The sequence below is a fragment of the Oncorhynchus mykiss genome, chromosome 4 (assembly GCF_057628025.1).
Source record: "Oncorhynchus mykiss isolate SJ-2025 chromosome 4, ASM5762802v1, whole genome shotgun sequence".
NCBI classification, from domain to species: domain Eukaryota; kingdom Metazoa; phylum Chordata; class Actinopteri; order Salmoniformes; family Salmonidae; genus Oncorhynchus; species Oncorhynchus mykiss.
In genome coordinates this window covers 4,754,376-4,777,369 of record NC_143025.1, presented here as the reverse complement: position 1 = coordinate 4,777,369, position 22,994 = coordinate 4,754,376, and the positions used below count along the sequence as shown (strand labels likewise).

Here is a 22,994-nt window from a genome sequence, read left to right as displayed (position 1 = left end):
TGTATGTAGAACCATAGTAAAGACCAGTATGGACTATCAATACAGATACTGTATGTAGAACCATAGTAAAGACCAGTATGGACTATCAATACAGGTACTGTATGTAGAACCATAGTAAAGACCAGTATGGACTATCAATACAGGTACTGTATGTAGAACCATAGTAAAGACCAGTATGGACTATCAATACAGATACTGTATGTAGAACCATAGTAAAGACCAGTATGGACTATCAATACAGATACTGTATGTAGAACCATAGTAAAGACCAGTATGGACTATCAATACAGGTACTGTATGTAGAACCATAGTAAAGACCAGTATGGACTATCAATACAGGTACTGTATGTAGAACCATAGTAAAGACCAGTATGGACTATCAATACAGGTACTGTATGTAGAACCATAGTAAAGACCAGTATGGACTATCAATACAGGTACTGTATGTAGAACCATGGTAAAGACCAGTATGGACTATCAATACAAAGTGACCATTTAGAATGAGGCCCAGTTCAATGAGAGGAAGTCTTAACAGAACTGGGGGATGACAGACAGGAAGTGGGGGGGTGGAGATCTAATATATTGTTGTGCCAAACACTAAAGCATGATATTGTAATAAATCTACACCCTATTCCCTACGTAGAACACTACTTTAGACCTGGTCAGAAGCACCGTAGTGCACTACATAGGGAATAGGGAACCATTTGGAATAGAGACAGTAATTCCCCTGAACATCTTCCTCTTCCTCATCTGGTTTCTTGAACAGCCCTTCACTCCTCCCCTCTTCCTCCCCTCCTCCCTTTTCATTCTATTCTATCAGCCACACCACTAGCTCACCTCCACACAATACATTTACAAGTTAAAGACACACCTTGGAATAAATAACAAAGGAAAACTATTACTAGATGAAGTTGAGTGTTTTTTATTATTTCCCATCACCATAAATCATATTTAATCACTGAACAGTAGCAGACCTAACTTCATCTGTTCCTGACTCTGGATAGTGGATTAAAAAGACCATCAATCTCCAATGATATTAAAGTACTATTCTGAACATTACTGATATACTGAGTGGCAAGTCAAGATATCTGCTGGTTTTATTGTTTGGTCAACAGCACCACCTGCTGGACAGGTTTAATGTTGCTGGACTGAGCAGTATGGGAGGATGAAAGATGACACATTTAGGGCCGGTTTCCTGGACATCTACATTGAACATACTGTTTAGTCCAGGACTAGGATTCATCTGTGTCTGGGAAACCAGACCATATAGTTTAGTAGAAAGTAAGTGATACCAGCTTGTAGTGGGCTGACTAGTCCTGAATTGTCCTTTAGTTCCTGGACCATTTTCCATGCAGCTCCAGGTGACAGAGAACACATCAATTAGGACCGAGCCAACAAGCTGATCAATGATACTGAGGAGAATTACATAGAGACAGAGAACCAACTGAGAAAACATATCAATGGTTCTGAATGACAACCAATATACATCAACACCAGACATCATGATTCATGGAAATGTACAAGATTAAAACATTGTATTGAATTTTAATTAATAACAAATCAGTTTACAGTTTAACCAGCTCAGCTATAGACTACACCAGCATGACTAGTATCTATGTGGACCCTACTACAGTTTAACCAGCTCAGCTATAGACTACACCAGCATGACTAGTATCTATGTGGACCCTACTACAGTTTAACCAGCTCAGCTATAGACTACACCAGCATGACTAGTATCTATGTGGACCCTACTACAGTTTAACCAGCTCAGCTATAGACTACACCAGCATGACTAGTATCTATGTGGACCCTACTACAGTTTAACCAGCTCAGCTATAGACTACACCAGCATGACTAGTATCTATGTGGACCCTACTACAGTTTAACCAGCTCAGCTACAGACTACACCAGCATGACTAGTATCTATGTGGACCCTACTACAGTTTAACCAGCTCAGCTATAGACTACACCAGCATGACTAGTATCTATGTGGACCCTACTACAGTTTAACCAGCTCAGCTATAGACTACACCAGCATGACTAGTATCTATGTGGACCCTACTACAGTTTAACCAGCTCAGCTATAGACTACACCAGCATGACTAGTATCTATGTGGACCCTACTACAGTTTAACCAGCTCAGCTATAGACTACACCAGCATGACTAGTATCTATGTGGACCCTACTACAGTTTAACCAGCTCAGCTATAGACTACACCAGCATGACTAGTATCTATGTGGACCCTACTACAGTTTAACCAGCTCAGCAGTACCATTTAGTTGGAGCCAAAACCCAGGATAGAGGGGCTGAGTGAATGTGGTCTGGACTCTGTGGAGGAGGGTCATTGTGTCAGAGACACTGTAGAAGGACAGAGTACCTGCCTTGTGATCCAGGTACACTCCTACTCTGGAGGACTGAGGGCCTGATACTTTAGTCACAACATTATTGTGTCTGAAACAATAACCATCACTATAGTAATATAAACTCCAGGACTTGTTATTATTTCCAAATCCACCATCATTACCTCTCTCTGTTCTGCTGATGTCTTTATATGAGACTGCTGTAACAACATCACCAGTCCTCTCCACCTCCCAGTAACAGCGTCCAGACAGACCCTCTCTACACAGAACCTGCCTGTAGTTGGTGAATCTGTCTGGATGGACAGGATATGGTTGGACTTGGTCTCTACAGGTCACCTTTCTGTTCCCTTTAGACATAGAGAGGTGTGTGTGTGCTGTGTTTGGGTCCAGTGTGAGCTGACAGGAATCTGGGAGAAGAGCAGAGACCAATGAGGGGAGTCAGAACAATAAGTTAAGTCAGATACTGTATCTACCCTGTCTTTGATTAGAGCACAGCAGAGATCAAATCAGAGAAATATGAGGAGTCAGATAGATACCCAGTCTTTGATTAGATCTACTATTGCTATATATTTCTAGAGGGATTGTTAGGAGTGTCAGTTAGTTACTTCACAATAAAGAGACTCACATTGTAACAACTGTTCTCTGGTCTTGGGCTCTGGAGGCAGTACAACATCCACTATATTCACTACAGACACACAAACACATTGACAGAGAGAGGGAATGTTATCATCAGACCACATTCCACATGTATATGACTAGTAGGGAACTTTCAATGGTCTAAAGTTGATGTTCTTATTGTTTTCAACACACCTGTAGTGGAGATCTTGGTCCATTCTCCTTTAAGGAAGTCTTCTAGTTTCTCTCTCAGTTCAGACACAGTCTTACTCACATCTCCAAAGTACTGAAGAGGACGGACAACGATGCTGGGTAAGTCTGAAGATGCACTGATACTGGAGAGAGACTGATACCTCTGGAGAGAGAGAGAGAAAGAGACTGATAACTCTGGAGAGAGAGAGAGAGAGAGAGAGAGAGAGAGACTGATAACTCTGGAGAGAGAGAGAGAGAGAGAGAGAGACTGATAACTCTGGAGAGAGAGAGAGAGAGAGAGAGAGAGACTGATAACTCTGGAGAGAGAGAGAGAGAGAGAGAGAGAGAGAGAGAGAGAGAGAGAGAGACTGATAACTCTGGAGAGAGAGAGAGAGAGAGAGAGAGAGAGAGAGAGAGAGAGAGAGAGAGAGAGAGACTGATAACTCTGGAGAGAGAGAGAGAGAGAGAGAGAGAGAGAGAGAGAGAGAGAGAGACTGATAACTCTGGAGAGAGAGAGAGAGAGAGAGAGAGAGAGAGAGAGAGAGAGAGACTGATAACTCTGGAGAGAGAGAGAGGGAGAGAGAGAGAGAGAGAGGGACGGACAGAGAGAGAGAGAGAGGGACGGACAGAGAGAGACAGAGAGGGACGGACAGACAGAGAGAGAGGGACGGACAGAGAGAGAGCGAGAGGGACGGACAGAGAGAGAGCGAGAGGGACGGACAGAGAGAGAGCGAGAGGGACGGACAGAGAGAGAGCGGGACGGACAGAGAAAGAGAGGGACGGACAGAGAGGGAGAGGGACGGACAGAGAGGGAGAGGGACGGACAGAGAGGAAGAGAGACGGACAGAGGGAGAGGGACGGACAGAGAGGGAGAGGGACGGACAGAGAGAGAGGGACGGACAGAGAGAGAGGGGCGGACAGAGAGAGAGGGGCGGACAGAGAGAGAGGGGCGGACAGAGAGGGAGAGGGACGGACAGATAGAGGGACGGACACAGAGAGAGAGGGACGGACAGAGAGAGAGAGGGACCGACCGAGAGAGAGAGGGACGGACAGAGAGAGAGAGAGGGACGGACAGAGAGAGAGAGGGACGGACACAGAGAGAGAGGGACGGACAGAGAGAGAGAGGGACGGACAGAGAGAGAGAGGGACGGACAGAGAGAGAGAGAGGGACGGACAGACAAAGAGTGAGGGACGGACAGACAGAGAGTGAGGGACGGACAGACAGAGAGTGAGGGACGGACAGAGCGAGAGGGACGGACAGAGAGAGAGCGAGAGGGACGGACAGAGAGAGAGCGAGAGGGACGGACAGAGAGAGAGCGAGAGGGACGGACAGAGAGAGAGAGGGACGGACAGATAGAGGTGACGGACACAGAGAGAGAGGGACGGACAGAGAGAGAGAGGGACGGACAGAGAGAGAGAGGGACGGACAGAGAGGGAGAGGGACGGACAGAGAGGGAGAGGGACGGACAGAGAGGGAGAGGGACGGACAGAGAGGGAGAGGGACGGACAGAGAGGGAGAGGGACGGACAGAGAGAGAGGGGCGGACAGAGAGGGAGAGGGACGGACAGATAGAGGGACGGACACAGAGAGAGAGGGACGAACAGAGAGAGAGAGGGACGGACAGAGAGAGAGAGAGGGACGGACAGAGAGAGAGAGAGGGACGGACAGAGAGAGAGAGAGGGACGGACAGAGAGAGAGAGAGGGACGGACAGAGAGAGAGAGGGACGGACACAGAGAGAAAGGGACGGACACAGAGAGAGAGGGACGGACACAGAGAGAGACGGACGGACACAGAGAGAGAGGGACGGACACAGAGAGAGAGGGACGGACACAAAGAGAGAGGGACGGACACAGAGAGAGAGGGACGGACAGAGAGAGAGGGACGGACAGAGAGAGAGAGGGACAGACAGAGAGAGAGAGGGACGGACACAGAGAGAGAGGGACGGACACAGAGAGAGAGAGGGACGGACACAGAGAGAGAGAGGGACGGACACAGAGAGAGAGGGACGGACAGAGAGAGAGAGGGACGGACAGAGAGAGAGGGACGGACAGAGAGAGAGAGAGACGGACAGAGAGAGAGGGACGGACAGAGAGAGAGAGAGAGGGACGGACAGAGAGAGACAGAGAGGGACGGACAGACAGAGAGAGAGGGACGGACAGAGAGAGAGCGAGAGGGACGGACAGAGAGAGAGCGAGAGGGACGGACAGAGAGAGAGCGAGAGGGACGGACAGAGAGAGAGCGAGAGGGACGGACAGAGAGAGAGAGGGACGGACAGAGAGAGAGAGGGACGGACAGAGAGAGAGAGGGACGGACAGAGAGGGAGAGGGACGGACAGAGAGGGAGAGGGACGGACAGAGAGGAAGAGAGACGGACAGAGGGAGAGGGACGGACAGAGGGAGAGGGACGGACAGAGAGGGAGAGGGACGGACAGAGAGAGAGGGGCGGACAGAGAGAGAGGGGCGGACAGAGAGGGAGAGGGACGGACAGATAGAGGGACGGACAGAGAGAGAGAGGGACGGACAGAGAGAGAGAGGGACCGACCGAGAGAGAGAGGGACGGACAGAGAGAGAGAGGGACCGACCGAGAGAGAGAGGGACCGACCGAGAGAGAGAGGGACGGACAGAGAGAGAGAGGGACGGACAGAGAGAGAGAGGGACGGACAGAGAGAGAGAGGGACGGACACAGAGAGAGAGGGACGGACACAGAGAGAGAGGGACGGACACAGAGAGAGAGGGACGGACAGAGAGAGAGAGGGACGGACAGAGAGAGAGAGAGGGACGGACAGAGAGAGAGAGAGGGACGGACAGACAAAGAGTGAGGGACGGACAGACAGAGAGTGAGGGACGGACAGACAGAGAGTGAGGGACGGACAGAGAGAGAGCGAGAGGGACGGACAGAGAGAGAGCGAGAGGGACGGACAGAGAGAGAGCGAGAGGGACGGACAGAGAGAGAGCGAGAGGGACGGACAGAGAGAGAGAGGGACGGACAGATAGAGGTGACGGACACAGAGAGAGAGGGACGGACAGAGAGAGAGAGGGACGGACAGAGAGAGAGAGGGACGGACAGAGAGGGAGAGGGACGGACAGAGAGGGAGAGGGACGGACAGAGAGGGAGAGGGACGGACAAAGAGAGAGGGGCGGACAGAGAGGGAGAGGGACGGACAGATAGAGGGACGGACACAGAGAGAGAGGGACGGACAGAGAGAGAGAGGGACGGACAGAGAGAGAGAGGGACGGACAGAGAGAGAGAGGGACGGACAGAGAGAGAGAGAGGGACGGACAGAGAGAGAGAGAGGGACGGACAGAGAGGGAGAGGGACGGACAGATAGAGAGAGGGACGGACAGAGAGAGACAGGGACGGACAGAGAGAGACAGGGACGGACAGAGAGAGACAGGGACGGACAGAGAGAGACAGGGACGGACAGAGAGAGAGAGGGACGGACACAGGGAGAGAGGGACGGACACAGGGAGAGAGGGACGGACACAGAGAGAGAGGGACGGACACAGAGAGAGAGGGACGGACACAGAGAGAGAGGGACGGACAGAGAGAGAGAGGGACGGACAGAGAGAGAGAGGGACGGACAGAGAGAGAGAGGGACAGACAGATAGAGGTGACGGACACAGAGAGAGAGGGACGGACAGAGAGAGAGAGGGACGGACAGAGAGAGAGAGGGACGGACAGAGAGAGAGAGAGGGACGGACAGAGAGAGAGAGAGGGACGGACAGAGAGAGAGAGGGACAGACAGAGAGAGAGGGACGGACAGAGAGAGAAAGGGACGGACAGAGACAGAGAGGGGCGGACAGAGAGAGAAAGGGACGGACAGAGAGAGAAAGGGGCGGACAGAGAGAGAGAGACAGAGAGAGAGAGACAGAGAGAGAGAGACAGAGAGAGAAAGGGGCGGACAGAGAGAGAGAGACAGAGAGAGAGAGACAGAGAGAGAGAGGGGCGGACAGAGAGAGAGAGAGACGGACAGAGAGAGAGAGACAGAGAGAGAGAGACAGAGAGAGAGAGACAGAGAGAGAGAGGGGCGGACAGAGAGAGAGAGAGACGGACAGAGAGAGAGAGAGACGGACCGAGAGAGAGAGAGTTCCGGAGTTCCAAATTGAGCAGCTGCTGAAAAATGAGCTCCTGTATATATTGAGATTTAAATGGTTTTTTAGAGTGAAGTACATCGAAAAAATCAAAAGAAAACTGCAAGACTCAATAGAAGACAATAGAAGCAACAAACCAAAAAGACAGGATTTTGAAAAAAGTAACTATTTTTCATAAAATTATACAGTTATCTTAGCTAGCTGAATTGTTAGCTGAATTGTTTACATGTTGCTAAGCAGTTGCTAAGGACTCTCCTGGAAGAAGCTAGCTAGCTTACAAAGAATAACAAAAAAATATCTAGTTAACAGAAGAAAGGAAGACAAAATAAGGACAAAATAAGGACAGAAGAAAAAGGAAAAGAAAACAGGACAACAAAGTGAAACAGTCCTCTGAAGAAACAAGAGAGCATAATACAAGAAACAGCACTTCTATTGCAACATTGTAGCCAACATCACCAGCGTTGCTATGGAAATTGTTTACCCACCAGACATCCAAACAGAGAAAGCTAAGAAAAGTTTCAAAGGTTTGTTGATGGGACAGAACCATGAATGCCTGTTTGCAGATCTTACCAGTTACAAAACAAGAGCAAATTTAATTTTTAATACCAATCGAGGGAACATATGGAAAAAGGTTATTTGCAACCATTTCCCTTTCTCAAAAAAGAGGGGCATCAGCCAAGGATGTCAGATCAGCATTTTTGAAGAAGCTGACCAGAGCAACACATATCAAACAGTAAACTTATATAATAATGGAACTGTATTGATACAAGGCAATGATTCAAGCCTCCAGGCTTTTGAGAATAGGTTTGCTACCCTAAAAGAAGACGCTGACATCATCTCAGAAAATGAGGAAAAAGTCAAGGAGGGAGATGGAGAAAAGCAGACCCCAATGGTCTCTGTGACCCAGCAGGAAGCCCTCAACGTCCCTTTACCTACCTCACCTGCAGCAGACAGAGTCAAGGACATGACAATTTCAATAAGAACACCTGCTATGCAACGTTTCCACAACACCCTCTCTCTAGTCGAAGCAGAGGTCATAGAACTCAGAGAGAACAAGCTTCAAGAGGAGGACACTGTCCAGAAACTCAAAGAAGAGATGAAACAGTTCAGGGAGGAGAGCAGAGCATCCATAGCTAAATTAGAAAGCAGAATGGACAAGCTGAGTCAGACAAATGATGACCTCAGAGACCATCTGAGCACAACAAGAAAGGAGCTCGAACAAAAAGAGAGGTACATTGACACCCTCAACCGGCAGAGAGTCATTGTGTCCTCTGCATCTAGAGAACATGTCCACCAGCTTGGTACAACACAAGCAGAACCTGAGACCAGCATGGCCTCCACTAGACAGCCGGATGACACTGCACCAGCCTACCAGTCTGCTCCAGCCCAGGTCAACCTAACAGCCTCTCAGTCTGCTCCAGCCCAGATCAACCTACCAGCCTCCCAGTCTGCTCCAGCCCAGGTCAGAATACCAGCCTCCCAGTCTGCTCCAGCCCAGGTTAACCTACCAGCCTCCCAGTCTGCTCCAGCCCAGGTCAACCTACCAGCCTCCCAGTCTGCTCCAGCCCAGGTCAGAATACCAGCCTCCCAGTCTGCTCCAGCCCAGGTTAACCTACCAGCCTCCCAGTCTGCTCCAGCCCAGGTCAGAATACCAGCCTCCCAGTCTGCTCCACCCAGACAATCACCCACAACTGCAATTCTAATTGATTCAAATGGGAAGTTCTTAGTCCAGGAAAGATTATTCCCTAGACACCAGGTGTATAAATTATGGTGTCCTACAACTGAGAGTGCAATGCAGCTACTCAGTCAGACCAGGATTGACACCCCTGACAACATCATCATCCACACTGGCACAAACGACCTTCATGCCAAAGGTGAAAATGTATCTGGGGCAGTGAGAAGAGTGGCAGAACGGGCACAGGCTATGTTCCCAACAACCAATATAGTTGTGTCCACCCTCCTACCAAGAAAAGACTTCCCAGAAAAGTTGATCGACAAAATAAATCAACAGATCACTGTGGACTGTGCCTCACTGCTCAACGTCAGAACGGCTCACCACCCCACTCTGACATGTCAACACTTATATGATAATATACATCTTGATCAGGACAGTATCAGAACCTTTGCCAAGGACCTAAAAGATGCAACACTTGGCAGGGACCCACACACCCATCACCCCAGCAACAAAGGTCCCCCGCCCCACCTTCTGAAACAACAGTACCTCCACCATCCCGAGGAGAAAAGAGCCAGACATGGCTTATTACAGCACAGCTCTACTAGACCAGGCCCAACACAGCACAGCTCTACTAGACCTGGCCCATCACAACACAGCTCTACTAGACCCGGCCCTTCACAACACAGCTCTACTAGACCCGGCCCATCCCAACACAGCTCTACTAGACCTGGCCCATCACAACACAGCTCTACTAGACCTGGCCCATCACAACAAAGCTCTACTAGACCCGGCCCATCACAACACAGCTCTACTAGACCCGGCCCATCACAACACAGCTCTACTAGACCCGGCCCATCACAACACAGCTCTACTAGACCCGGCCCATCACAACACAGCTCTACTAGACCTGTCCCATCACAACACAGCTCTACTAGACCCAGCCCATCACAACACAGCTCTGACCACTACTCCAGGGTCGGTCAGAACACTGCCCTTCAGGGAAGTAGACCACATGATGCAGTCCACACCATGTATCAATTAGATCGTCAGCCTACATATGCTGAGGTAACCTCTGGCAGAAGACCCCTAGAACAATCAGAGATAGGAGAGGTGCGCCAACTACTGCAACTAATATGCAGACTACTGAGCTAGACAGTCCCTTTAATTCACACACGGGCACGCACACACACACACACACACACACACAAACACACAGGGTTGCAGATTGCACATAAAATAAGTACAGTGCAATCTTATTCCATTCTTATTAATTTGTTTACAAATATTCCTAAATGTATTGACACCGGTATTATAATAATTATTATATGTAATGGTGTGTGTGTGTGTGTGTGTGTGTGTGTGCTCGTGTGTGTGTATGTATGTATGTATGTATGTGTGTATATGTGTATGTGCATGTATGTGTGTATATATATGTATATATGTATATATATATATATATATATATGTATATATATATATATATATATATATATGTATATATATGTGTATGTATATATATATATGCATATATGTATGTGTGTGTGTGTGTATGTGTGTGTGTGTGTGTGTGTGTGTATGTATATATATGTATGTGTATGTGTATGTGTATGTGTATGTATATATGTATGTATATGTATATGTATATGTATGTATATATATATATGTATATATGTATATATATATGTATGTATATATATATATGTATATATAGTATTTTATTTTTTTTGTTTTTTTCGATGTACTTTACTCAAACCAGTGAATATCACTTATTATAAATGAGATCATTAACTATCAGCTCTTGGAATATCCAGGGCCTATACTCTTCACATTTTGGTTATAAAACAACTAATCCAGAATTGATTAAAAACATCAAGGGACAGGACATCATAATCCTACTGGAAACATGGTGTCGTGGAGACATAGATACTCAGTGTCCCTCAGGCTATAGAGAAAGTTTACTACCATCAATCAAACATAAAAATTTTAAACGGGGCCGAGACTCAGGTGGAATCATCATTTGGCATAAGCAGGACTTAGCACTGAATGAAATGAAAAAAGGTACCACTCACATTTGGCTAAAACTTAACAAAGGTACAATCTATTGTGACAATGATGTATACATATGTGCAGCTTATGCTCCTCCTTCAGATTCATCATATTATGATGATCAGTTTTTTGACAATCTCCAGACAGAAATCATTACATTTCAGGCGCAGGGTAAAGTGCTTCTTTGTGGAGATTTCAATGCAAGAACAGGTTCTGAGCCTGACTACACTGATGCGGGAGGTAACCACCACATATTTGGACACCCCTCCTTGTACAGTAGCCCTATTATAAATAATAGAAACAGTCCTGACCAAATACTGAACAAAAATGGAAAAGAGTTAGTACATCTCTGTCGAGCCTTAGGCCTGTACATGCTTAATGGTAGAATCAGAGGGGACTCTTTAGGTCAGTTTACTTACTGCTCAGCTCTTGGGACAAGTGTAGTCGATTATGCCATCACTGACATTGACCCCTCCTCCATTAGTGCATTCACTGTCAGACCACAGACACCATTGTCAGATCACAGTCAGATCAACGTGTTTCTGAAGAAATTAACCGGCAATATTCATTCAAAAAAACAGCCCAATAAACTTTACAACATAAACCAATCGTTCAGATGGGCTCCAAACAGTGCAGAGGCATTCATTGAAACATTGAACTCAAATGAAATGATGAACTCTATACAGTTTTTCAATAACTCACAGTACCAAAACAATAAAGATGGTGTCAATTCAGCTACCCAAAACATCAACTGCATATTCCAAAAAGCAGCATCGAAAGCAAATTTGAGAAAACCAAAGCAATGCAACATCAGAAGCAAAAATCAAAATGTTTCTGACAAATGGTTTGATAATGAATGTAAAACAATTAGAAAACACCTAAGACAAATGTCAAACAAAAAACATAAGCAGCAAAACAACCCAGAGCTACGATATGAATACTTTGAAACTCTGAAACAGTATAAACAAACACTGAAATGCAAGAAATTGAATTATACCAACAAGACACTTGATGAAATTGAAAACGCAATTGACCAAAATCAGTTCTGGGACATGTGGAACAATTTAAGCACAACAAAGCCACAAGAATTAGCCATACAAGATGTAGGAATTTGGAAAACTTACTTTGATAATCTATACAAAAACATCCCACAAAAAGACTTAAACCAGAACCAATTAGAAATTAAAGAAAAATTGAACATCCTGGAATCAGTCATTAAAAACAACCAAAATCCATTAGATTACCCAATAACCCAACAAGAACTAAATGAAAAGCTAAAATCTATTAAATCAAAAAAGGCTTGTGGTGTAGACAACATCAGAAATGAAATGCTGAAAAACAGCACACCTGAGTTGCAAAATGCTGTGCTTAAATTGTTCAACATGGTTTTAACTTCTGGCTGCTTCCCTGATGTCTGGAACCAGGGGCTCATCTCCCCTATCCACAAAAGTGGAGACAAATCAGACCCCAATAATTACAGGGGAATTTGCGTCAACAGTAACTTGGGAAAGATTTTCTGTAGCATTTTGAATTCAAGAATTCAAACCTTTCTTCAAGAAAAAAATGTAATAAGTAAATGTCAAATTGGCTTTCTCCCTAACCATCGCACTACTGACCATATATACACCTTACACACACTAATTAATAAACACGTCCACCAAAAAAAAGAGGGCAAAATCTTTGCTTGCTTTATTGACTTTAAAAAAGCATTTGATTCGATTTGGCACGAAGGGCTATTCTACAAAATTCTACAAAGTGGGCTTGGTGGTAAGGTGTATGACTTAATAAAATGTATGTACACAGAAAATAAGTGTGCAATAAAAATCAAAAACCAAAGAACAGAATTTTTTTCACAATGTCGAGGTGTGAGACAAGGCTGCAATTTGAGTCCAAATCTTTTCAACATTTATATCAATGAATTAGCAGACATGTTGGACCAATCTCCAGCCCCAGGACTCACACTATTTGACACAGAGGTGAAATACCTGCTATATGCTGATGACTTGGTACTTCTATCACCAACCAAAGAAGGTCTTCAACAAAACATTAATATTCTGGAGCAATATTGCCATAATTGGGCCCTGGCAGTAAATTTCCAAAAAACTAAAATCATGATTTTCCAAAAAAAACCCAGATGTCAGAAACAAAAATGTAAATTCACCCTGAACAACACCTTAATTGAACACACAAAAAATTACACCTACCTTGGTCTGACCATATCTGCATCGGGAAACTTTAATATGGCAGTGAAGGCACTCAAAGAAAAAGCCCGCAGAGCAATGTATGCAATAAAAATTAAATTATTCAAAATCAACATCCCAATTAGAATTTGGACTAAAATATTTGACAGTGTAATCCTACCAATAGCACTTTATGGAAGTGAGGTTTGGGGGCCACTCAATAAACTGGATTTTAAAATGTGGGACAAACATCCAATTGAAACCCTACATGCAGAATTCTGTCGGAAAATTCTACAAGTCCAGAGAAATACACCAACTAATGCATGTAGGGCAGAATTGGGCCGTTTTCCAGTAATAATGAAAATACAGAAAAGATCATTAAAATTTTGGCTACATCTAAATTCAAGTCCAAATTCGAGTCTGCAATTTAAAGCACTTCAAGACCAAGAGCTGAGCCCAGAAACGAGCCCTCTCAGTCAGCTGGTGTTGGACCTCACCAACCAAGCTGACACCAGCACTGCTTCAAAAAAAAGAATTCCAATAAACAAAATCATGAACCAATCAAAGGAATCATACTTACAATACTGGAAAAACGAAACAAAATCCCAAAGCCGACTAAATTGCTATCTGACCCTAAACAGAGAATATGAATTGGCTGATTATCTCTACTCTGTCAGAGATACGAAGCAGAGACAGATCCTTACCAAGTACAGGCTGAGTGACCACCGATTGGCAATAGAAACCGGCAGACATAAAAAGACATGGCTACCCAAAGAGGAGCGTGTATGTGGTCACTGCATGACAGGGGAGGTAGAGACAGAGATGCACTTTCTCCTTTACTGTGATAAATATTCCTCACAAAGAGACTCATTATTCACAGAAATGACTACATATATTCCAAATTTTTACAAATTGAACCCAGAGGAAAAACTAAGAATACTCATGGGCGAAGGAGCAATGGCTCCTCTTGCAGCCAAATATGTATTTTCCTGCCATAGCCTGAGGGACACTGAATAATAACATCTGCATAGTAAACAGTAACTTACTTATTATTACTATTATTGTTATTACTATAATTATTAATGTTTACTGTAGACTGTTACCATTTTATTGTTATTATTTTTGTATTTAATTTTGTATTATTATTTACTACCATTTTATATTATTATTTGCTATCATTTATAATTTTGTTACAATGTATATTGCATACATTGTTGCTTTGGCAATATTGACACAATGTTTTTCATGCCAATAAAGCAGCTTGAATTTGAATTTGAATTTGAGAGGGACGGACAGAGAGAGAGGAACGGACAGAGAGAGAGTGGCGGGGGGACAGAGAGAGAGAGGGACGGACAGAGAGAGAGGGGCGGACAGAGAGAGAGGCAGAGAGGGACGGACAGAGAGAGAGAGAGAGAGAGACATAGAGAGAGGGACGGACAGAGAGAGAGAGGGGCGGACAGAGAGAGAGAGACAGAGAGAGAGGGACGGACAGAGAGAGAGAGAGACAGAGAGAGAGGGACGGACAGAGAGGGAGAGAAAGGGGCGGAAAGAGAGAGAGGGACAGACAGAGAGAAGGGCGAACAGAAAGAGAGGGGCGGGGGGACAGAGAGAGAGAGAGAGGGACGGACAGAGAGAGAGAGAGAGAGAGGGACGGACAGAGAGAGGGAAAGAGAGAGAGAGATAGAGGGACGGACAGAGAGAGAGAGAGAGGGACGGACAGAGAGAGAGAGGGGCAAACAGAGAGAGAAAGGGACGGACAGAGAGAGAGAGGGACGGACAGAGAGAGAGAGGGACGGACAGAGAGAGAGAGGGACGGACAGAGAGAGGGAGGGACGGACAGAGAGAGGGAGGGACGGACAGAGAGAGAGAGGGACGGACAGAGAGAGAGAGAGGGACGGACAGAGAGAGAGGGACGGACAGAGAGAGAGAGAGGGACGGACAGAGAGAGAGAGAGGGACGGACAGAGAGAGAGAGAGGGACGGACAGAGAGAGAGAGAGGGACGGACAGAGAGAGACAGAGGGACGGACAGAGAGAGAGAGAGGGACGGACAGAGAGAGAGAGAGAGGGACGGACAGAGAGAGAGAGAGGGACGGACAGAGAGAGAGAGAGGGACGGACAGAGAGAGAGAGAGGGACGGACAGAGAGAGAGAGAGGGACGGACAGAGAGAGAGAGAGGGACGGACAGAGAGAGAGAGGGACGGACAGAGAGAGAGAGAGGGACGGACAGAGAGAGAGAGAGGGATGGACAGAGAGAGAGAGAGGGATGGACAGAGAGAGAGAGAGAGGGATGGACAGAGAGAGGGAGGGATGGACAGAGAGAGAGAGAGGGATGGACAGAGAGAGAGAGGGACGGACAGAGAGAGAGGGACAGACAGAGAGAGGGACAGAGAGGGAAAGAGGGACAGACAGGGAAAGAGAGAGAGGGAGAGACGGACAGAGAGAGAGGGGCAGAGAGAGGGACGGACGGACAGAGAGACAGGACAACATAATGATTGAGATGAATAGTTTCACATGAAGTTAATTTCATATCACATGTAACAAGACAGTTTAGTTACCTGGAGGAAATGGATGTGATCCTCTGTGTGTGAGAGCTGCTCCAGCTCAGTGCTTCTCTTCCTCAGCTCAGCTATCTCCTGCTTCAGTTGCTCCAGGAGTCCTTCAGCTTGACTCACTTGAGCCTTCTCTTGGGCTCTGATCAGCTCCTTCACCTCAGAGCTCCTTCTCTCAATGGAGCGGATCAGCTCAGTAAAGATCTGATCACTGTCCTCCACTGCTGACTGTGCAGAGCGCTGGAGAGAGAGAGAGAGAGAGAGAGAGAGAGACAGAGAGAGAGAGAGAGAGACAGAGAGAGAGACAGATAGAGAGAGAGAGAGACAGAGACAGAGAGAGAGAGTGAGACAGAGAGAGAGAAACAGAGACAGAGAGAGAAACAGAGACAGAGAGAGAGAGAGACAGAGACAGAGAGAGACAGAGAGACTCTGCCACCCTGCTCTCCAGGTCCACCAGGCCTTGTCCTCCCTCCTGGACAGACAGGTACAGAACACCTCTTGGTCCTGCTCTACTCTCCTCCCTCCTGGACAGACAGGTACAGAACACCTCTTGGTCCTGCTCTACTCTCCTCCCTCCTGGACAGACAGGTACAGAACACCTCTTGGTCCTGCTCTACTCTCCTCCCTCCTGGACAGACAGGTACAGAACACCTCTTGGTCCTGCTCTACTCTCCTCCCTCCTGGACAGACAGGTACAGAACACCTCTTGGTCCTGCTCTACTCTCCTCCCTCCTGGACAGACAGGTACAGAACACCTCTTGGTCCTGCTCTACTCTCCTCCCTCCTGGACAGACAGGTACAGAACACCTCTTGGTCCTGCTCTACTCTCCTCCCTCCTGGACAGACAGGTACAGAACACCTCTTGGTCCTGCTCTACTCTCCTCCCTCCTGGACAGACAGGTACAGAACACCTCTAGGTCCTGCTCTACTCTCCTCCCTCCTGGACAGACAGGTACAGAACACCTCTTGGTCCTGCTCTACTCTCCTCCCTCCTGGACAGACAGGTACAGAACACCTCTTGGTCCTGCTCTACTCTCCTCCCTCCTGGACAGACAGGTACAGAACACCAGCCTCTCTTTTCCAGGAAAGAAAGTTTCTGTCCACCAACATGTTTTCTGTTTTGACATCAATACCGTAGTTCTTGGTAAACTCAGTTCAGCATGATGTATCTAGGAAGTTGTTTGAGTTTTATTTTAGTTTTACTATTGAGAGTTCCCTCTATTTGTGTTTTCACTAGATTCATCATTGGCACGGAAAGAGAGTCCCTGTCTTCCTAACATTGATGTGACCACAACAATTCTCCTCAGATACTCCCTTCTCTCTGCAATATCACCAGCAGGGTCAGATGGTCAAACCTGAGCAATGTTCCCATGATTGATAGTTTCCTGGTAGCTTTGCCACAACACTGTCTCTGTGTGTTTGCGTCATCTCATGTTTGACAAAGATAAAATAAGATTTTTTTCCAATTTTTGCAGCCATTACTGACAAAATAGTCAAATGTAATGTTTTTTACCAAAAACTCTACATGGAAAGCAGAAAGCTGTGATCAATTAAATACAACGTTAACTAGATATTATCTGTGTCATTTATAGCCTGGCACAGATAGTAAAACTACATTAAATACAACGTTAACTAGATATTATCTGTGTCATTTATAGCCTGGCACAGATAGTAAAACTACATTAAATACAACGTTAACTAGATATTATCTGTGTCATTTATAGCCTGGCACAGATAGTAAAACTACATTAAATACAACGTTAACTCGATATTATCTGTGTCATTTATAGCCTGGCACAGATAGTAAAACTACATTAAATACAACGTTAACTAGATATTATCTGTGTCATTTATAGCCTGGCACAGATAGTAAAACTACATTAAATACAACGTTAACTAGATATTATCTGTGTCATTTATAGCCTGGCACAGATAGTAAAACTACATTAAATACAACGTTAACTAGATATTATCTGTGTCATTTATAGCCTGGCACAGATAGTAAAACTACATTAAATACAACGTTAACTAGATATTATCTGTGTCATTTATAGCCTGGCACAGATAGTAAAACTACATTAAATACAATGTTAACTAGATATTATCTGTGTCATTTATAGCCTGGCACAGATAGTAAAACTACATTAAATACAACGTTAACTAGATATTATCTGTGTCATTTATAGCCTGGCACAGATAGTAAAACTACATTAAATACAACGTTAACTAGATATTATCTGTGTCATTTATAGCCTGGCACAGATAGTAAAAGTACATTAAATACAATGTTAACTAGATATTATCTGTGTCATTTATAGCCTGGCACAGATAGTAAAACTACTGTAGCGACCCGCACAGACAGCTGTGTGTTATGTGTTCGGCTAGTAGGTGGTTGTGTTGTACTTACCAGTTCCCAGTGTTCGCGGGGTCCGACATGCCAATCAACCTGCTATCTGCCAATCACAGGAATGCCTGGGATGTTCTGATGCCGGGCATCCTGGTGGTTGGCGGAGTGGCGTGGAGGGGGCGGGGCATTGGAAGTTAAGGTTCAGCCTTTGTTCTCTCTCTTACGTCTGGGCTTCACAAGAGAAGGTCCCGATTGGCTTGTGGGGTATCTTTCATTTATTTGGCGTGAGCTAAGGCCAAACAGTAGCCTGTGTAAAGTTGCTAATAAACCGTCAATTCGTAACTCAATCCTCTGTCTGGACAATTGTTCCTTTATGATCTAGTCAGGTCATTACACTACATTAAATACAACGTTAACTAGATATCATCGCCACATAACTTATGTCGAATTTAAAAGACACCGTTACCGTTAGTAACGTCTGTTACACTGTAACTTACAGGCAGCCTCACATAAAAACCTATTGGTTAACAAAGCTTTGATTATGACCAAAGTCTATAGTAGTGAAAACTCTCTCTCTCTATTCTAACTTACCACACATTCACATCACTGCCTCGACATGAATGTGTCCTGTCAGAGCCGTTTCCTGTCCGTTAACTGTTAACAGTCTCGAGCCACAGCTTAACCAATGAGCTACAAGGAGGACTGACAGTCACGAGCGGTGCAGCAGCCTCCCCCGGGTCCTAGTGCCCGCCCGGTAAGACGGTTAAGATGCGATGGAACGGTTGACGGAGAGAAAATAAATCACAGAGAAAATATATTGACTGATATATTGAATAGTTTAGGGAAGCTTTAGCTTTGGCTTTAATACATTCTGAAAATACTTGAAAACCAAAAGAGAAAAGAATAGTAGCCCTCCTCAGGAACAACAAAACCCTCACAGACCAACTTCTTCTTCTATGATATAATGGAGGTCCTCAAACCAACGTTAAAGGTGCATGGCGCCACCTACTGTTCTGGAGTGTGTTCAATCACGATTTACACCACTCTAAATCCTCCTACCTAACTCAGTACTTCTGAGAAAATAAAAGAGTCCTACTAACTTCTAATAGTCCCTCCCCCATCCCCCAAATCCCTTCCAAGTTTAATGTTTACTGTTCATTTCTGATTGTTTATTTCACTTTTGTTTATTGTCTATTTCACTTGTTTTGGCAATGTACACATATATTTCCATGCCAATAAAGCCCTATGAATTTAATTCAATTGAGAGAGAGACAGTTCCATTTTAATGTATTGGGGACAAGAGTCAGTCATGGTTACTCATGGTTATGTGATGAGGCAGCCCAGTTGGTTACATGAACCAGTCTATTCTCTGAAAGGGGTCCAGACAGCCTGTTCCCTCCCAACAGTGGGGTCAGTGCGATTGGATAGGGCCCCCCCCCCCCCTCTCTCTCTCTCTCTCTCTCTGATTGGAGGAGAGAAGTGAAATGGTGTGTCTCCTCTGGTCAACAATACTCACCTTGAAAGACTCCACAGCCTGTTGGAGCTCCTTCAGCTCCTTCTCTCTCTCCTGGAATCTCTGCTGGACCTTCTGCTGACTCATCCCCAGCTGCCTCTGTGGAGAATCACTCTTCAATGAGCTATCAAGCTTTATTAGTCCAGTAGATCAATAGTATAGTAATGTGACATAGGACCCATAGAGAGGAAGGTCTACAATCCTGAGGAAGTCCCTTTACAATATTATATTATGTTGCTATGTGAATGATTATAGTTTTTATGGTAGGCCTACATGTATCAAGGGGTTGAGACTGAACATTGGACTCATAAAAGGCCATTCAGAATGATAATAGTGTTTGACTTTAGAAAAATGTGATACATTTGAAGAATCTGGGTTAACATATCTATATACTCAAGGTTTGTGTTCATAGTTGTTCTGCTGTGGATCCATTTCATATTGTATATAATATAATGATCTCATATTCAAACAGATTTAGTTCCTACTATCTTTAATTCTTTGTTTATCAGACAGTCACCAACAAGTTGTTCTGGTCTTACCTGTTTCTCAGTCCTCTCTGCTGCAGCTGACACTGTATCATGGCCTTTATGTTCATCCATTGTACAGAGATAACAGATACACTGCTGATCGGTACGACAGTAAACCTCCAGCAGTTTGTCATGATGAGAGCAGATCTTCTCCTGTAGTTGTGCCGTGGCTTTGACCAGCTTGTGCTTCTTGAATGCAGGAGATTCATAGTGAGGTTGGAGGTGAGTCTCACAGTAAGAGGCCAGACACGCCAGACAGGACATGAGGGCTTTCTGCTTTCTGGTCCCAGTGCAGACATCACACGCCACATCTCCAGGTCCAGCATAGCACAGAACAGGAGGGGGAGCAGCCTGGAGTCCTGTCTTCCTCAGTTTCTCCACCAGCTCAGCCAACATGTTATTTTTCCTCAGATTAGGCCTTGGAGTGAAGGTCTCTCTGCACTGAGGACAGCTATAGACCCCTTTCAGATCATCCTGATCCCAGCAGCCCTCAATACAGCTCCTGCAGTAACTGTGTCCACATGGAATAACCACCGGCTCCTTCAGTAGATCCAGACAGACAGAACAACAGAACTGGTCCTGGTCCAGCAGAACTCCCTGCTGAGCCATTTGGACGGTTGTTCACACTCTCACAGACAGACGACAGAGAGACTCTGATCAGTTTCGTTTCCTCAGAAGAGAGTTTGTGGGAAGGGGAGGGACTTCCTGATTCTGCCAGAGGGGTGGGGTTAGAAGGAGGGAGGGGTTAGAGGAATGGAGGAAGAGAGAGAGGAACTGCATGCAACAGCAAGAGGGAGACAAATAGTTTTGTTCTAAGGTTAGAGCCCTGAACATGGAACAAATGACATAATGAATCTTAAAAATGTGAGTTATTTGGATACAATAGCAAGTCCTGGAATTTAAAGTGCTATAGTGGTGATTATTGTTTCAGACACAATAATGTTGTGACTAAAGTATCAGGCCCTCAGTCCTCCAGAGTAGGAGTGTACCTGGATCACAAGGCAGGTACTCTGTCCTTCTACAGGGTCTCTGACACAATGACCCTCCTCCACAGAGTCCAGACCACATTTACTCAGCCCCTCTATCCTGGGTTTGGGATTGGATATTGTTTTGGTCTCACTGGTTCTGCTGAGCTGGTTAAACTGTAGTAGGGTCCACATAGATACTAGTCATGCTGGTGTAGTCTATAGCTGAGCTGGTTAAACTGTAGTAGGGTCCACATAGATACTAGTCATGCTGGTGTAGTCTATAGCTGAGCTGGTTAAACTGTAGTAGGTTCCACATAGATACTAGTCATGCTGGTGTAGTCTATAGCTGAGCTGGTTAAACTGTAGTAGGGTCCACATAGATACTAGTCATGCTGGTGTAGTCTATAGCTGAGCTGGTTAAACTGTAGTAGGGTCCACATAGATACTAGTCATGCTGGTGTAGTCTATAGCTGAGCTGGTTAAACTGTAAACTGATTTGTTATTAATTAAAATTCAATACAATGTTTTAATCTTGTACATTTCCATGAATCATGATGTCTGGTGTTGATGTATATTGGTTGTCATTCAGAACCATTGATATGTTTTCTCAGTTGGTTCTCTGTCTCTATGTAATTCTCCTCAGTATCATTGATCAGCTTGTTGGCTCGGTCCTAATTGATGTGTTCTCTGTCACCTGGAGCTGCATGGAAAATGGTCCAGGAACTAAAGGACAATTCAGGACTAGTCAGCCCACTACAAGCTGGTATCACTTACTTTCTACTAAACTATATGGTCTGGTTTCCCAGACACAGATGAATCCTAGTCCTGGACTAAACAGTATGTTCAATGTAGATGTCCAGGAAACCGGCCCTAAATGTGTCATCTTTCATCCTCACGTACTGCTCAGTCCAGCAACATTAAACCTGTCCAGCAGGTGGTGCTGTTGACCAAACAATAAAACCAGCAGATATCTTGACTTGCCACTCAGTATATCAGTAATGTTCAGAATAGTACTTTAATATCATTGGAGATTGATGGTCTTTTTAATCCACTATCCAGAGTCAGGAACAGATGAAGTTAGGTCTGCTACTGTTCAGTGATTAAATATGATTTATGGTGATGGGAAATAATAAAAAACACTCAACTTCATCTAGTAATAGTTTTCCTTTGTTATTTATTCCAAGGTGTGTCTTTAACTTGTAAATGTATTGTGTGGAGGTGAGCTAGTGGTGTGGCTGATAGAATAGAATGAAAAGGGAGGAGGGGAGGAGAAATGGGCAGATATATCAGACAGATGAGGGAGAGAGAGATTTTCATCCAGGAGTTTGTCCTCTGTTCCAAATAGCTCCCTACTCCCTGCGTAGTGCACTAGGCTTCTTATAACCAGGTCTAAAGTAGTGTTCTAGATGTTGCTCCCTATTCATCTGGAGGTCCGGGAAAAAAACGTGCACGTTAAAAGACCTGACTTCTTAATTGAGGTTAAAAACAGGCCCGGTGTGTTACGGTGCGTGAATGAGGACCCAAAAGCGAATCAACTTAAACAGAGCTTCTTTAATTACCAAACATAGGTAGGCTCAGATGGACCGGCAGATTCCGACAGGACAGGACAAGGTTACAGCAAACATGACGACAGTCTGGTTCAGGCATGAATGACACAAACAAACAAGAATCCGACAAGGACAGGAGCAGAAACAGAGAGAGATATAGGGACCTAATCAGAGGGAAAAAGGGAACAGGTGGGGAACGGGGTGAATGGGTAGTTAGAGGAGACAAGGGACAGCTGGGGGAAAGCGGGGGAGAAAAGGTAACCTAACACGACCAGCAGAGGGAGACAGGGTGAAGGGAAAGGACAGAGACAAGACAACATGACAGTACATGACAGTACCCCCCCACTCACCGAGCGCCTCCTGGCGCACTCGAGGAGGAAA

At 45.4% G+C, this 22,994-nt stretch overlaps 1 protein-coding gene across 2 annotated transcripts; it reads right to left on the bottom strand.

Moving 5' to 3' along the window:
- Positions 1 to 906: 906 nt before the first annotated feature.
- On the bottom strand, positions 907 to 21,015 carry LOC110516269 (E3 ubiquitin-protein ligase TRIM16). 2 transcript variants are annotated; one of them, XM_090230861.1, is made up of 7 exons: positions 20,111 to 21,015; positions 19,575 to 19,670; positions 15,718 to 15,951; positions 3,172 to 3,331; positions 2,987 to 3,046; positions 2,526 to 2,768; positions 907 to 1,412 (listed from the first exon to the last, which is right to left on the bottom strand). In XM_090230861.1, exons 1-7 carry the CDS (start codon positions 20,705 to 20,707, stop codon positions 1,381 to 1,383), a joined length of 1,422 nt encoding a protein of 473 aa, XP_090086987.1. In that variant the 5' UTR covers positions 20,708 to 21,015; the 3' UTR covers positions 907 to 1,380. The 2 variants fall into 2 exon arrangements, with proteins under 2 accessions (XP_090086987.1, XP_090086986.1); XM_090230860.1 differs by having other exon boundaries at positions 907 to 2,768.
- Between the last annotated feature and the right edge of the window lie 1,979 nt (positions 21,016 to 22,994).